This window comes from Rhinolophus ferrumequinum, chromosome 13, assembly GCF_004115265.2.
Source record: "Rhinolophus ferrumequinum isolate MPI-CBG mRhiFer1 chromosome 13, mRhiFer1_v1.p, whole genome shotgun sequence".
Classification (NCBI taxonomy): Eukaryota; Metazoa; Chordata; class Mammalia; order Chiroptera; family Rhinolophidae; genus Rhinolophus; species Rhinolophus ferrumequinum.
This window is the reverse complement of record NC_046296.1, coordinates 69,737,096-69,753,923: the sequence shown is the minus strand read 5'-3', so window position 1 is coordinate 69,753,923 and position 16,828 is coordinate 69,737,096. Positions and strand designations below refer to the sequence as shown.

The window sequence follows — 16,828 nt, the reverse complement described above, 5'->3', positions numbered from 1 at the left end:
GTGCAATCAGCCACCAGCCTCTGGGAACTGCTGAGGGGCTGTGGGGAGGGGGTGCAGGCTGGGCACTGCTGCGTCCTCAGGCCTGGGATTAACCAGCTCTGCCCAGCCGAGCAGGCCGGGACATATGTCAAGTGGCTGCGGCTGGAAGCGATGAGAAAGGATGGTACGTCAGTACACCTTCAAATTCTTTTTAAAAATGAATCCAGCAGCAGCTGTCAACACTATGACCTTATAACATTAATTATAATAGTACCGTGTTTCCCCGAAAAGGAGACCTAGCCAGACTATCAGCTCTAATGCATTTTTCAGAGCAAAAATTAATATAAGACCTGGTATTATATCATATTATATTATATTGTATTATATTATATTATAGCTGGTATTATACATTATGTTATATTACATAATATAACATATTATATTATGTATGTTGAAATAAGACTGGGTCTTATATTAATTTTTACTCCAAAAGACACATTAAAGCTGATGGTCCGGCGAGGTCTTATTTTTGGGAAAACACGGTATGACACTTTAGCACCACATGAAAAGTTAGACATGCTATCTCCATGCTTTTCTGGATCACTTTGGAGGAATTACAATGATTTTCACATCCACTCACTTACCAATACCCAAGTCAATGAGAAAATGAAATAGGACCTTTATTTTAAAAACAAATTTATACTAAGAAAATAATCATGGATCTGCATAAAAATTTATATCCAAGAATGTTCACTGTGTCATTGATTATCGTAATGAAACATTAGAAGTCACCTCAATGTCTGGCAATAGGGAACTGTTCAAACAAATTGTAGAATTTGATTGTTCTGTAACACGGTGCAGCCATTCAGTGTACAAAGACTGTTTAGTGCCAGTGAAAGGATCCGTAATCTACAGTTCAGGGGAAAGAGCAAATGCAGAACTGTACAAACACTACCCACATTTTCCGTTTAAACAAGCAAGCATGTCCAAAGGACAGCCAAGCTGGAAGGTGACTGGGTAACTTTGGATGGTGGGACTAGAGAGAGCGGTTTCTCCTTTCCTCCTTTGTGATCGGCTTGCATTTTTAACATCCTTTCATGATTAGTATGCATGACTTTACAATCAGAACAAGCATTAAAAGCTATTTTAAACAATGTTCCCATGACACCCAAAGGCTCTGCACTCTGTGCCTGCTTCAGAGGGCCCCCATTTTATCCCCACCACTTCCCTCAGAGTCTGCACATGATAACAACCTCCAGTCCCCTTAAGGGGTCACAGTCGAGTAGAATGTAAATCCTGCCTCTGCCACTCGAAGCCAGTGGGACCCTGAACCTCAGTTTCCCTGCGTGTACAATGAGGACGAAGGAACAGAGCACCAGGGTGACCAGACCTCGACAGCAGCCGTGTACGGCTTACAGGGGCAGGCGGGGCCATATACACAAGCGCCATCCCCGCTTCCGAGGAGAGACGGAAAACCATGAGTGTTACTTTATCTTTAAACTATGTTCAGTACGTTTCTCCCGGCACTCAGAACCCAATGCAGTTTTCCCAGGGGTTCGGAAATGTTGCTATGGACAGCTTCTTAAGCCGTAACGTGGCACTTTTCTAAAAAGTTAAGGTTTACTGTACACTTTCTCTTTTCTACACCCAAGGGAACTATACCTGTAAACACTTTTTCCCTCCATGGACAAGTTACCCATTAAAAAGCCTATTGACAATTAATTACTAAATGATTATTAAGAGATTATTGCGAAGAATATTCAGCAGTATTTACTAAAGCTAAATATATATATATATATATATATACACATACATATATACCTATATACATATATATTATATATACATCCCATGACACAGCAATTCTACAGCTGGGTATATACCCAACACACCCCAAAACAGAGACATGCAAGAATGTTCATAGCTTTACTCACAATAGCCAAAATGATACACAGCCCAGATGTCCACCAAAAGTAAATGGGCAAATAAACTGGGGAATGTTCATAAGATGGAATACTTACAGTGATGAAAAATAACAAACTACAGATACGCAGAAGCAGTGATGAAACCCACAATAACGAGTGAGAAAAATCAGACTGAAGAGCAACACACTGTGTGACCCCATGTATATGAAGTTCAAGGGCAGGCAGAACACACCTAGGGTGGGAGACGCCGCTGACCACAGCAGGGGCAGGGCTGGGTCAGATTTGGAGACTCCAGAGGGGCCGTGGGGTGCGGGGGAGGCGGGGACGGTTATGCACCCGCGCGTGAAAATGCACCCCGCCGCACACTTTAGCAGTGCACTGTATGCACGTTATACCTTACAGACAGAAATCCATGAGGCTGAACACAGCACGGAACAGAAAGTGAGGGAAAGTCATCATTAACACCAATGACTAAAACATTTAAAACCAAGAGTTCGGTGACACCAATTTCTATCTATCTATATTAGCCAACTTGTTTAAGTGGTGACAACCAGTACTGGTAAGGCTACGGTAAAACGTGAACGTTGTAATTCTGAGTCACTCCTTCAGAAGACTTATTATAATATGTAAATAAGAACTATACAAGTGTTGAAATTGAAATAATTTGATTTCCTGTAACATGTCCCAAAGAATGAACAAAAAAAAAAAATGTATGGAATATTAAGTAGCTTTAAAAATCATGATTAAGGGGCCGGCCCAGTGGCTCAGGTGGTTGGAGCTCCGTACTCCTAACTCCGAAGGCTGCTGGTTCGATTCCCACATGGGCCAGTGGGCTCTCAACCACAAGGTTGCCAGTTCGATTCCTCAAGTCCTGCAAGGGATGGTGGGCTGCGCCCCCTGCAACTAGCAACGGCAACTGGACCTGGAGCTGAGCTGCACCCTCCACAACTAAGACTGAAAAGACAACTTGAAGCTGAACGGCACCCTCCACAACTAAGATTGAAAGGACAACTTGACTTGGAAAAAAAGGCCTGGAAGTACACACTGTTCCCCAGTAAAGTCCTATTCCCTTCCCCCCTTCCCCAATAAAATCTTAAAAAAAAAAAAAATCATGATTAAGAGCAATTATAAATACCAAAAATGTTATGAGAGCATTCAATTTTAAGAGCAGAATGTAAAATGGCATGTGATTATGTAAAAGTCACATGTGAACACAGACTAAAAGGTAAAAAATAATTTTTGCGTTCTTAGGGTGAACAAGAAATTTTCCCCTTGGGTTTGATACATTTCCTACTTATCAGGAATGCCACTAAAAGTAAAACAGGACACCTTAAACACACTATTCCCCACGCCGTGTGGCCCTCTGCAGGGCACTGAAGCCGAGGAGACCCAAGGTGGGAGCAGGGCGGCTCCAGCAGAAGGCCTCAGTCTCGGCTCGCCCCGCCCCCCAAGAAACCCCTCCCCCTCCCCCTCGCGCCCCCAGCGCCCTTCAAGTCTCCCAGGTCCCAGCAGCCGCTGGAGCTTCTGCTGATCTCCTGCTCCTCCAGAGCCCCTGCTCTCGTCTGGGGACGGGTCTTTCTTCACACCACCCTGCCAGAAAGCTCTTTTCTTTCTTGTGAAGACGCAGAGCACATGCTGTCCAAGCAGGTCTTCCTCCAGGTTTGTTTCCCACACGCTCAGGCCCAAGGAAGTCCACCTGCCCCGAGAGCAAGGAGGAGGGAGGAGTCGCAGATCCAGGGCTCCTGACCTAACACTCTTGGGTAACACGGCCTTAACCTTCATCCTTAAGTGTGACGAGTCCATCCTGGTTTACAGGAGGTTCACGGACAGGTCCAAAGCATACGTCTTCATGAAATGTTTTAATCTGGGCGTGGTCAGAAAGAATAAGACAGCACCACCATAAACAAACAGGGATCAAAGTCATCATGGATCCGTGCCAGGCACGGTGCCATTTTACACACATTAGTTCCTTTAATCCTAAAGGAGCCCTGCAATAGCCCATTATAGCCACAATCTACAGGTAAAGAAACAGTTCGAGTAACATGGCTCCTTCAGTTAGAGAGAGAATTCCAGAGCATGTGCTCTGAACCACCATCATGGTGATTCCCCCCACAAAACCATAGGGCACATAGAGATGCCCCCACAAAACCATCAGGATGTATGGTGACTCCCCCCACAAAACCTAGGGCACATGGAGATGCCCCCACAAAACCATCAGGATGTATGGTGACTCCCCCCACAAAACCATAGGGCACATGAAAATGTCACGCCCTCCACAAGGGGGGCTCTGCACTGCAGCAGAGAAGCAAAAAAATAAATCCGAGGCAGTTCCTGACTCAGAACAAGAGACCGTGTGGTAAGTGTCTATTCTCAGAGCACCACCCTCTACCCAGCCCACACTACAACTACAGAGAAATGTTCTGTTGATAAAAATAGATGCAGTTACAGGCCGGTTACAAAAACAAGTAACACAGAGAAAGCACTTTAGTTAAGGTGAGTGCAAAAGATCTCGATCTCGGGGGCACAAGACAGACCAATCACTATTGGCTCAGAGGGCAGGGAAGACGCGTGGTCGTCTGGGTAGCACTTAAACTGCACCGTAAGTCTTCATGCCATGTCTGCGTTCTTAAATGTTTTTAGCAGCTTACAATGAAGATCCAACTCATAGATTTTGAATTACGATTATTAACATTTTTAATCGGATTAACCAGTGCAGGGTGATAAAAATTTAGGAGTAAGAGTTATAAAATGTATTACAAAGCCCACCAAGATGATCCACCAAGAGTTCTCTCCCTCACTTCCTGAAGAATCAGGACTGAGAGAGCGGTCCTGTGTCCACAGCCCGTCTCCTCAGGGGCCCAGGACCGGACGTGGGCACCAGGACCAGACGAGAGTCCCGCCTCTGCCCTGTGTTTCCATTTCATCTCTCTTACTGAACTGAAGGTAAACAAACTCTTGAAAATTCAAAAAAAAAAAAAAAATGCAGAGAACATTGGAAATGAGAACTCAAAGTGTCCCTCTTAGGGAAATTTAAGGGTCCAGCCCTGGGCAAGATTCTTCCTGCCACTGATAGCTGCCAGCCCTCACCAGGGGGAAGCTGGCCCGCCCAGAGCAGACCCCATGCCAGGGCCTCACCACTAATGAACCAGGATGAAGTGACCTCTGTCCCTGAAGAGGAAGACAGAATACTGCTGGTCGCCTGATCCTGGATACAGCAGCCATCCGTCTGGTCCGCATCGCCTATTCTCCTTCCTCCCAGCTCACGTCAGCAGCCTGGAAAACTCAGTTTCCCTGGCAGTCCGGTTGCTTTCTGACATGCTGCGTGAGAAGGGGCCTGGGGTCAGGAGACCTGAGTTCCGGCTCTGATTCTGCCACTTCCTGGCTGTGTGACTTTGGCTGAGGCACTAACTCTGGGCTCTTCAACATTCGTAAATTTAGGGAACTGGATTTCGAAGATCTCTTTGTTCTAACTGAAGCCTAAACTTGGTCCTTCAGCTGGACTTTCAATAAGAGATACGATCAAACATGCTATACATTGCCCAGGGCTCATCGTGCCCATAGTAGGGCCACCGCTCCCCTACCCTGTGAATACTCTTCACTTGAGCAAATAAGCCCCAGTACATTCACAACCCACCCGTGACGCCCAAATATGCCCGCAGCCCAGGAGAAAAGGGCCCACCTCCCATAGCCTTGCAACGCCCCTCAAGGGCATTTCCCGGAACTGGAGCGGCTTAGTCCGTCCAGGCAAATCCCAGAGAGCATCTCTAGCAGCAGGTCTTAGACACTGAACTTGAGGCTGCAGGGCACATATTAGAGTCCCTAAACTCAGCAGGCCACCTAGTAAATGCAGCAATGAGTGATGGGATGCTGCCAAAGTTGCTGAGCCACTGGGTCCAGCCTCACTGGAAACCAGGCTCCTCTTCCTGATGCTTCCATAGTCCAGGGCAATGAAGTGCTGGCTCATTAAAGGAAGGGGGGAGAAGAGGGGAGAGGAGGGACGGGGAGGGAGGAAAATCGGAGGTTAGGTTAGTCTGCAGAGGGGTCCGGGGACAGGACTTGCAGGCAGAGAGGGCAGGACAAAGCCACCCTTAATCAACATACAAATACAGAACCACAGAGCTTACAAATTACAAAGAAAAAATGTAAAGGAAAGAGCGGAAAGCACCAGCTGTGCTGTCATTGCCCTGAGGGACATCAGCCTGTCCACTGGTCCTGACACATCGCCAGGACAGTGCTGAGAAAGGACCAGTGGGTCCCCCTCTCTGCCAGCCTGGCACTCATCCCCTCTCCATGTAGGAAAGGAGGGGGATGGTTGGCAACCTGCAAAGAAAACGCGTGGGAAAAGCACCGTGCACAAGCCAACACGCCCCTCCAATTTGAAACCCCTGGTTCCCGGTCTCTGGCACAGTTTTCCCTGGACAACCCAGGGCCACACACCCTCCAAGAAAAACACCCGCCCTCCTCACCAAGGAGAAGCCAGAGAGAGGACAGGCTCCAGAAATGCTCATCCTGCCCCTAACTCGGAGCCCTGTGCAAAATTACGGGCACAGAAAACAAAGCACGTCCTTCAACAAAGAAAGGCCAGCAACTGTGACAGCTCCAAAAATGTTCCGAAACAGCACAGCTGAATTAAGTAGTAACGATTCAGGTGGTGGGCCCTTCCTAGGGGAGTAATGACTGCCTGTGGCAAAGCCAGGGGCCATTAACCCCGACCAGCAGCCACACTCCCCAGGAATGGAAGGGGACCGGCAGGGCTTGCGAGCGCTGGAGGGAGATTCCATTGTCACAGCTTCCCCAGCAGCGGCAGCAGCAGCAGCACAGCCAACCGCGAGCCTCCGACCTGCCAGGGGCCGAGCCTTGGCCAGGGCGAGCTGTGCTGACCTTGGGACGTCTGCCTCTCAGCACAGCGCCTGTGTGCATGGAGTCTGCACAGACGTGAACAGGACATGCACTCGCATGGCACATGCTGTGTGGTTACAATGCAAAGTGAAGCAAGGGGGAGGGAGCCGGAGAGAGGGGCGGGCAGGGTGTTCAGTGGTCATCCAGCACATTCCAGCTGGGTCACCTTGGAAAAACCACGTGACTGCTTAGGGCCAACTTCCTCATGTTAAAAACGGGTCAATACACCTGTTCTGCCCACTGAGGTAGCAGGTGTGGGAATGCCTGCCCTGGCGCCAGCCCTGGAGACAAGGGCCTCCTCAGGCCGGCTCCCACCTTCCCCATCCTGGAGGCTGGGGGGGGCAGGACCCCGCTTTATTTACCTCTGTACCAAGCACCCGGCTGTGCCCGCGCCAAGAGCACTGCAAAGGGTGCTCTCCGTACATGACTGCTAGACAGCCACACAAATAACACGGCCAGGCGGTGACACATGACGCTGCTGGGTGCAGAGGTATGGCGTGTGAACGCCCCCTCACACACGTTCACAGAAGTAACCGCAGCTCCAGTCGCCCTCACTGGACAGAAACCGCTCAGGGGGACGTGAAAGGAGGCAGGGACATTCCATGACATCCTTTTCATCATTTTAAAATGCAATCTATAAGCGAGCTGCAATAACATTGTGAGAAACGCAGGAAGAACCGCGCGTCTGGCGAAGAGCAGCCCTAACTGCTGAGCCACCGCACAGGCAGCCACCACCCAGCACAGGACAGGGGCAGGCGCCCGCAGCGACCACTGCCAGGAGCCCCTGCCAACCCGTCACATGGGGGAGGAGACAGGTCTCGTGTGAGAGGTGGCCCATGTGTGCGGGAGGGAGCGCTGTCATGTGTGAGCAGGATGTGTGCCACATGAGGAACACGTCATGTGTGAAAGGAACACACATGCCTCATTGAGGGAACACGCGTGTTGAGCATGAGGGCCGACTGCTCCAGCACGCGTGGGAACAGAGAGTGCGTATGTGACCCTTCTCTTCCCTCTCGCCTCTCCCTTCACCCACCCCCTCCTCCCCAGGACTCCCTCCCGAGGAATGAGTCACAGACTATGAGAAAACAGGCCACCGACAAAGTGACATACATTTCATCTGGGTCTGAAGGCCGCAGGGAAAAAGCCACCTTGTCTGTGGTGCTGGCTCCAATGCCAATGGAGAGACACGAGCGCCACCTGTCCTGGGTCACGGGCCCCTGTGCACCCACCTCTCACAACACCACTGCAATGACCTGCGGGACTGTGTTTCACCACGTCACCAAAAGCTGAACTTGGAGCATGAATACTTCTGTTCATCTGTGTACCCAGCTCACAACAGCAAGAGGAATACAGAGCCCTATTACCATACCAAAGCGTTTCCTGCGTGAATGAATGAATGAATGAATGAATGAAGTCCCAACAATGTCACACACCTTAAACAGTAAAGGACACACCACAATGTCAAAAACACTCACCTCTCATTTGAATTCACATACAAAGACCACTGTAGGTGGAGTGTAGAAATAGGAAGGGGGAGAAAAAGTGAAAAGCCCCTTTAAAATAATTAATCGGACACTCTCTTGCTCCAAAAAGGATTGAAGGCAGATTAAAAGCACTTTATATCATTTGAGGCTGATCTTTTATTATAACCAAATGGCATACGATTCTGGCTGATAAAACCAGGTACAGTGTAACTTGTTCATGTAACTTATCAATGCCTTACATTGCCTTGTTTTGTTCTTACTCACGGGTTTCTGTTAACTTTTAATATTTTTAAGAAAAGTTTTATAAGTATCTCTCATTAAATATTAATAATAAAAATTATAATGTCGTCCTTATTCTCAGAAAGTGTAAAACCTGATGCTCCACACTAGGTCCATGATCCCACCTCAGAGTTGGTTAGAATTCAAAGCCAGTAGATGAGAAAAAGGCGCCTAGAGGGCTGGGGGCAGACTCAACCCCCTGGCCACCCCTCCCCCGCCCGGAGCCGGCCTGGCGGGGACAGCGGAGCTGCCAGCGGGGGCTGCTGTGCCTGTCGTGCCTGTCGCCAGGCCCCCCTCTGTCCCCTTCCAGCAGCACCCCAGACTGCAATGTCCTCACCGGGATTGTTCTTTCCCTGTGACGACCACTGGGATGTACTTTTATAACTAAATTGTTCCCATTAAACACTTTCCAGGAAAAAGAAAAACACACGAACACATTCAGAAAACAGAAAATTGGAAAGAAAACAATTTTCATCACAAGTATTTGCATCACTGTGGGTAACAATGGCTCAGATTCTGACCTATTTCCTCTACCCTTTATTCTATGTAGAGATTCATTTTGTACTTTACTTATTTCACACAATAGTGATCATATTATGTGTGCCATTTTAACACTTCCCCGAATCGTCTAACAGTCCTTCAGCTGCAATGCCTGTGAGGAGTTCATAACTTCTGAAGAATGATTACTGCCCTCGAGAGTAACCAGGTTCACCCAGGCTGAATCCTACGAATCTGCCGTTACAATCGGCAATTGCATATTATCCAGCCTACCAAGTGCCCATTTTGATTGCTTCTAATTTCTTCGCAATGATATGTACCGTTACAATAGTATTCTTCATATACAAAGCTTTTTCTATGTTTTGGGTACAGGAATTCCAGGTTAAGTTATGAACATTTATTTATAAAGCTCTAGATATGTATCACCAAATTCATTGCCCAAATGACTCTGCCAATACAAACCCCTCACCAACATGACAGTTTCACCACGCCCTATCCAGCACGCAATACTCTTTTATAGCTATTTTAGTGCCATTTCCTGTGTGACAAATGGTCACTGGGCAGAGTGGCCTCTGTGCATTGTCCCAGGATCAGGGACAGTGCATGTCTTCACCCATCACGGCATCTGTGAGGCAGGAAAGCGCACAGCTCACTCTCTGTCTTGGCAGTGAGAAAACCAAGTCCAGCAAGGGCGGCTCAAGGTCATGCGTTCGTGTCAAGCCGGGAACTGAACCCTGCTCTCACGAGTATCCGATATTCTTTCTTCTACAGTGGCCAGAACAGCAAACGGGCCACCTGCTGCACGTCTCCCTGGGTCAGCTGGGGGTGACCGCTGGATCTCCATGTGGGGCGGGATCGTGGCCTCACCTGGGCTCAGGTCGAGACAGTGCCACAAGCAATGAAACAGGTGACTGCCGGCCGGGGTAGAAGGGGCAATGCTGACCACGCACCCCACACTGCCTTCCCGCCGCTTACAGGGAATCCTGTGTGACCACAGAACCGAAACACAGGACGACGGCAGCACGGCTACCCAGAATAAGCTGAAATGGCTGAGCTCAACCAGTACCTATAGCTGGATATTGAAATCCCAAGGAAAGTTTTCTTTCGTGTAGCAGTAATTTTCTCAAACGTTGCTTGAAAAATCACATCAGAATGGCTGTAAAACTGAGAATAGGCTTAGTAACGAACATGTATGACTTGTTGGAAATAGTTACCTGATTATCATATTTAAGAGACTGCGTCCCAACCAAAAACCGGATGGCGTCTGTCTCTGCAGTCTGAGGGGTGAGGGCACGTGCCTGCAAGGGGAAAGAAAGCGCACACATTTGTGGTTCGATTTCAGACAGCGACTAACACGGCATTACCACCCTCCCGCCGATGGAGTACCGAGTAGCACCAAGTGTCTGCAGGCGATTTAAAAACATACATGAAAAGCCTTCCACCTCTGTACACTTTGTGACACAACAATCCCACTTCGAATGTGTACATGGCAACAATTGTAAGTGGGCATAAAAATTAAGCAATAAAGACATAAATTGTGTTTAATAAGACCGTAATTTTCGACAGTAACACCTTGGTTGAACAAATTATTCTCCAACAATACAGCAGAAAGTGGCATCCTACAACAGCAGAGCAGGAGTTTTAAGCCAAGTCGCCTGCAGGAAGCACCTGGGAAACTGACAACGGGACGACAGCACGTCCAGCTACAAGTGCTGCTCTGTGAAACCACTAAGTGGGTACGGATTTGGTCCGACCCGTCAGGAAACGAACGAGCCTCTTACCCTGCACTGAGTGGGCCCTCGCTCCACACCCTCTCCACCCACACAAGCTAGAAACAGGCCTGACATCCTGCTCCCTCCTCCTTCACATCCAACTCCCCATATTCCTCTCAAGTCCTTGATTCATTCTTTTCAGAACAGGGTAAGGGAAACAGTTTAACAGATGTTCCGACCACTTAGCCTGTCTAGGTCTGACTTGGTTTCCACACAGGGGCAGACAAGGCCTCCTGGGTATCTGCCGCCAAAAGGTTTGGAGATGACTTCAGGCTCCACTCTCAGAAAATACAACCGTTTCCCCTCTGTTCCCACTGTTCCTCAAAAGAGTCAGTGACACAAAAACATCAACTACCAAAATACATGTCAGTAAAAGCAAGGAAACATATGTCTAACGCAGTATTCACATTATTAGACGCTCGGAGGGAAAAAACCTATTTCAGCTAACTCAGCCACTTGAAGTACTTTTAAGGTTCCCACTGTCAGTATGCCTGTACCCTCCTGGGCCAAACTTGGCTGGGCAATTTTTGGAGTCTTAGACCTCTTTGCAAAGCTGATGAATTCTTTATGAATCTATAGATCTTCTGCCAAAAACGTACACACACAGACACAGAATTCTGTGTATGTCAGCAAATTCACAGACCCGCTGAACCCTAGCCAGTCTGAACACCCCTGGCTCAGAGAAAAACAACCCAGGAGGAAGGGTTCACACCATTCCTGAAAAACAACACCCCGACTGCTCAGTGTTAGACTGAGGCAGGATGAAATGCCACTACTCGAAAATAGAAAAAATCAAAAGGAAGTAAATTGTATTAGTGGCTATTAGACTGAAAAGGAAGGGCAAATCAGGGATGCAAAAGCTCCCTGAGTGACGATAATGAACCAGCACTCAATTTGCTTCATTCTAAAGCAATTTACAGAGCCAAGAATTGTGTACCTGTAGAGGGCTAACAGTAAACACGCAAGAAAAAAGGTTTAAATAGAGCGTCTGTTTCAGAGTAAAGCTGTCAGTTTTAGAAAAGCACTACAAATCTGAAACTATCTTGTTCTATCTCACATAAGAAGACACCTCATTTTTTAAAGAGGAAAATCATTTCTATAAAAAAATCTACATTGCCTCTTTAAAAATTACAGTGAAATCTCATAAAAGTTTAATTCAAGATCTTTCTGCTACATTATTGGGTAAAATTACAAAAATAATTTACCTCTGGCCATTTTGGTGACAGATCTACATCCACGTGTATAATTCTGCTTCTTTGATTAAGTGAATGATAAAATGACCTTTCTAAATCTAGTCATGATGATGGTTTTGAGGTGTTCCAATGACCCTCATATAATAAGATCAAAATTTTACAGTATAATAGGTCACAAAAAATTTCCATGTATTTTATCTTGGTTCATCCTCATAATTCAATGAAGCAGACAGGAAGACAGGATAGATAATATCATTCCCATCCTGAAGATAAGACACTGAGGACCAGAGAGGGTAAGTGACTCAGCCATGGTCACACAGCTTCTAGAGCAGAAGAACAACCCAGACTCCCAGCCTTAAGTCTGGTTCTCTCTGCGATGGTGAAGCAGGGCAATAGTAAATAACACAAGCAAGTTATTTATATATCTGGTTGAAGTTAGATCATGGGTCACTTTATTATAACTCATGTGCTGTCCCCAGTTTTCCAAAGGAAAGGCCATGGCTGTCTTTCTAGTCTGCCATCACCATTTAGTGAACCGAGCCAGGAAGAGGCAAGTGGAGGTGCTGAGAGTGAAGACAACAGCGGGCCTGCGCCGTGGAAAGGGGATGGCCGGCCCTCCTGGGCTGCAGGAGGCACAGCACCACCGCTGTGCTGACTAGAAACAGAGGCCCCGGGAAAGTGCAAATCGGACTCTACCCGACTGAGCACGTGAATGCCCAGCCTGGATAACAGGTAGCAGACTGGGCCCCGGTTGCAGTCCTTCATCAGAGACTCTCCCCATCACGAGCCACATTCCAGACAAGTTTAAGGCTCAGCTAGAAGGTGCTCAGGCAGAGATGGACCGCTGCGTCCAGCAGCAGAGACAGAACGAGGTCAGTCCCACCTCCTACAATGAGTGATCGCCCTCCAGAAATGACCTCTTTACCGAGAACTGCCCCCAAATCACTAGGATGGCACCCCAGAAGGCTAGAGACCCCCGAGGCGCTGTCTCGACAGAGCAGATTAATTCCTCCGAGTTCTAACAGATTGTTTTATTTATAAAAAAAAAAAAGAGAGAAATAAAAGTCTCAATTTCTTCATTCTGTGCTAGCTACACTCCTATTTCTCATCCCCCACACCCAAAAAAGACAGGCTGCAGAGACGTGGAAAGTTCTTAAAGTGAACCAAGCCAGAGGGATCTGCACTTAAGGTCTCAAAACAGAACAGAAACACAGGTCCTGCTCGGGGAGAAATTATATACCGTGTTTCCCCAAAAATAAGACCTACCTAGACAATCAGCTCTAATGCGTCTTTTGGAGCAAAAATTAATATAAACCTGGTCTTATATAAGACCTGGTCATATATTATAGTAAAATAAAACCTGGTCTTATTAGAGACGCATTAGAGCTGATTGTCTGACTAGGTCTTATTTTCGGGGAAACACGGTATATAAACATGTTTGTATAAGCATCTGTGTATGTGTGTATACAAATTACATACATAAATTACACAGACTATGTATAAATCACATACACACATATATCATACATGTGTGTATGCGTGTGTGTACACATGTACACACACACACATCTATCCTGAGCCACATATTTTTTGAGGGAGAAAAAAATGAAAAAAGAGAAAAGAAGCAAGTGAGTAAGCTAGAACCAAAAACATGTCTGCGGTTTCTAACTCCAGAACACAAACAAATAATAATAAAAACACAGCATCAAAATACTCTCCAGGGGGGCACCCCCATTCGGGACCCCCTCCCACTTGGGAGCTGCAACCTCTTCTCCTGCCTCTAATAAACTATCCTCTTTCTAAAACTTTTTGCCTCTCCCTGGTCCATGTTTCCATTCTTCGGCCTCACAAAACAAGATCTCGGCCCACATGCAGAAACTGCTAGCAGATCCATCACCAACATCACTGAGAGCAAGAGAATTAGTGTTTTAAGCCCCCACAGTATTAGGGAACCTGCGAGGAGAATTACTGGCTGGGGCACTGCTAGCTCCTGGAAACCGCTGCAGCTGAGAGCTCAAGGACGCCCGCAGGCAGAGAGTGAATAGCTCGGTGGCCCACAGAATCGCTGGCAGTGACTGAATACGTGAAGACAACAATAATGTAATTCTCAAATGTGCTTCTCCTGAAACCAAGTCAACTGTAGTTCATGTATTTTATTGCTTAACTTTTAGATGGGGAAAGCTTAACATACTTTACTGGACTGTGCATGATTGTCCAATTTTGGGGGGGCTATCTGTTTGACTTTCCATGGTGTTGACACAATTTTTTGCCCAGTGTTCAAAAAAGGGACCCAGCAGATTACTTCAGTCTTGTAATGTCAATTCTTTGAAGGTGGTAACTGTAGATAGGAAAACTTTTGGTATAAAGCTAAATGTCGTCCCAAATCACATCTTTTGGTCAAGTAGCTTAATTCAGAATACAGGTAGGAAGGTATTTAAATATGAAACACTACAAAAGAAGTCTGAATACTCAGAATCTTTGTTTAGGTCCTAAAGTATCTGATAATACATAGATAACAAAATATTGCTATTAATACCTTTGGCCATTTATTTCATTTGTATAGTAACCATACTGAAAAAAACCTCCAATTATTGGATTGTAACTTGTTTAAGTTACACTTTAAAAACTATCAACATTTCTAGTGTTTAAATTCTGTTGATAGAGCAATATTAAAAAGGTCTTTCTGGGGGTGGCCCGTTAGCTCAGTTGGTTGCAGCCATCGTGCTCTTAACACCAAGGTTGCTGGTTCAATCCCCACATGGGCCACTGTGAGTTGCACCCTCCTTAAAAAAAAAGAGAGAGAAAAAGAATAGAGAAAAAAAAATGTCTTTCTGTGTTTTATAAAATAAAGCTGTAAATGACAATGATAAATAAGTTAAATGTGTATGTTAAAAAAAAAAAATCACCTGACTTAGATCTATGGGTGTATTTCTGGGCCCTCAACACGATTCCATCGATCTCTATGTATATCTCTATGCCAGTGTCACCATGTTTCCCTTACTGTAGCTTTGTACTAAGAATTACGTTTGGGAAGGGTGAACCTCCAACTTGATTTGGTTTTTGAAGATTGTTAAGGCTCTTTGGCATCCATTGAAGTTTTATGTGAATATTAGGATCAGCGTGTGCATTTTTCCACAAAGACCTTGGGGCATTTTCATAGGAATCACACTGAGTCTGTACATCGCATCTGTTCTGTTGCCTACGAACAATTTCCATCACCAGGGTTGGCCTCACATTTATGTAGGTTTTCTTTAAATCCTTTTGTAATTTTCATTGTTGAAGTCTTGCGATTTGATTAAAACTATTCCTAAGTATTTTATCAAAGTTGACGTTATTTAAAATGGAATTATTTTCTTAAATTCTTTTTGAGATTATTCCTTGCTAGTGTATACAAATAAAACAGATTTCTCTGTACTCGTACTTTGTCATTAAACTTTGAATTACTTTAGTAGTAAAAAAACCAACAAACAAAAACAAACACTCTCCAGATTAAAGCTAAACTTTCATTTCACTTGCGCCTCTTCTAAGCCTTGCGCTTTCCCAGGAAAAGAGTCTTCTGCGTCCCCTTTGAGCCCCCAGTTACGCCAAGGTCGGCTTTCCGGTCAGGAGCACTCCTCCGACCTCCGTCGGGGCCTGGCCCAGGTCACCGGCCTGCGCTCGCTGACGCGTGGCCTGTACTCCAGGCTGCAGTCTGGGCCGCGTCAGCGCCCACGCATCGCTTCGCTAGCCCTGCTCTCCTCTTCCCATCACGCTGCCTAACTTCAGTGGCCCAGCAAACAGGTGTTATGCACCTGCTGGGGGACAGCCATGCTGCCCGTGAAGAGCAGCGGCCGTCTGCCTTGACCATCGGTGTCTCACTGTATGGATATTGTGAGGACCTAACACACAGGAAGGAGGGCCTGTTCTGAGTGAAAGGCCTCACAAAGCAGAGCACACGCCTCGAGGGACACCTGGCCCTGAGCCAGCTTCTCTGAGCGCCACACGAGGTCCCAGTGCTCCAAACCCCAGTGTCCTCAATTTTAAAATGGGCAAGAATAGTACCTACGCCCAGGGCTGTTGTGACAACTAAATGGCCTGTCATCTGACTGTCACCTCTATCTACTCATAGCAATCTACCAAAAATGAAACAAAAACCAAACCCGCACAAGATGAAAGCTGGAGGTTTTGTCAGAAACCAGATCCCAATGGAGCCAGAAGTGGGCAGAGGGGCTCCAGAAGGCACGTCTCCAGGAAAATGAAACAACAGAACTCACAGGTAACCCGAGGAGCAACCACATGGAAAACGTTACTGTACAGCATTTATAGAGCTGTTCACAAGAACATCAAGAGTCACCAATAAGATCCAAGGAAAATTAAACAAATGAAAACAAGAAGTGTTTAATTACTATGGGAGAGATGCAAAGCTGTACAAGGAAAATGAAATCATGGCACCTTATTTCAATCAACAGTCAACAATATTTATATAAGTAGAAAAATGAAAATCTGGAATATGGATTTGTCAAGAAAAAACAATAACTGTGATATAACTATATCAGGAATATAAAGGAGGGCAGGAGGAGAGCACAAAAAAATCTAACAATCCTTACGCAATACGACATCTAGTCACTGCGCTATGTCCAAGAGATGAAAGCAGACAGGTAAAGACTAGAAGAAACAGTTTTTAAAAAGTTGAAAGTTGTTCTCGGCAATTAGGTAAGATGGAAAAGGAGGGTTTAGGGACTGCTGATTTTAACCCGATTTTCAAAAATTTGACTTAAGTGACTTGTAAGAATTATTTGTAAAAACTTTAAACTATACAA

The 16,828-nt window shown here is 46.2% G+C and overlaps 1 protein-coding gene across 3 annotated transcripts in view; it reads right to left on the bottom strand.

Moving 5' to 3' along the window:
* Positions 1-16,828, bottom strand: part of EIPR1 (EARP complex and GARP complex interacting protein 1) — a 101,003-nt gene that overhangs the window by 80,565 nt on the left and 3,610 nt on the right. For 2 of the 3 annotated variants that reach the window (XM_033125348.1, XM_033125349.1), the window contains exon 2: positions 10,279-10,362. In XM_033125348.1, coding sequence (XP_032981239.1) covers positions 10,279-10,362 — 84 coding nt within the window. Of the gene's footprint in view, positions 1-3,498; positions 3,519-10,278; positions 10,363-16,828 lie in introns of those variants that run through there. The other variant, XM_033125350.1, reaches the window with a different exon arrangement.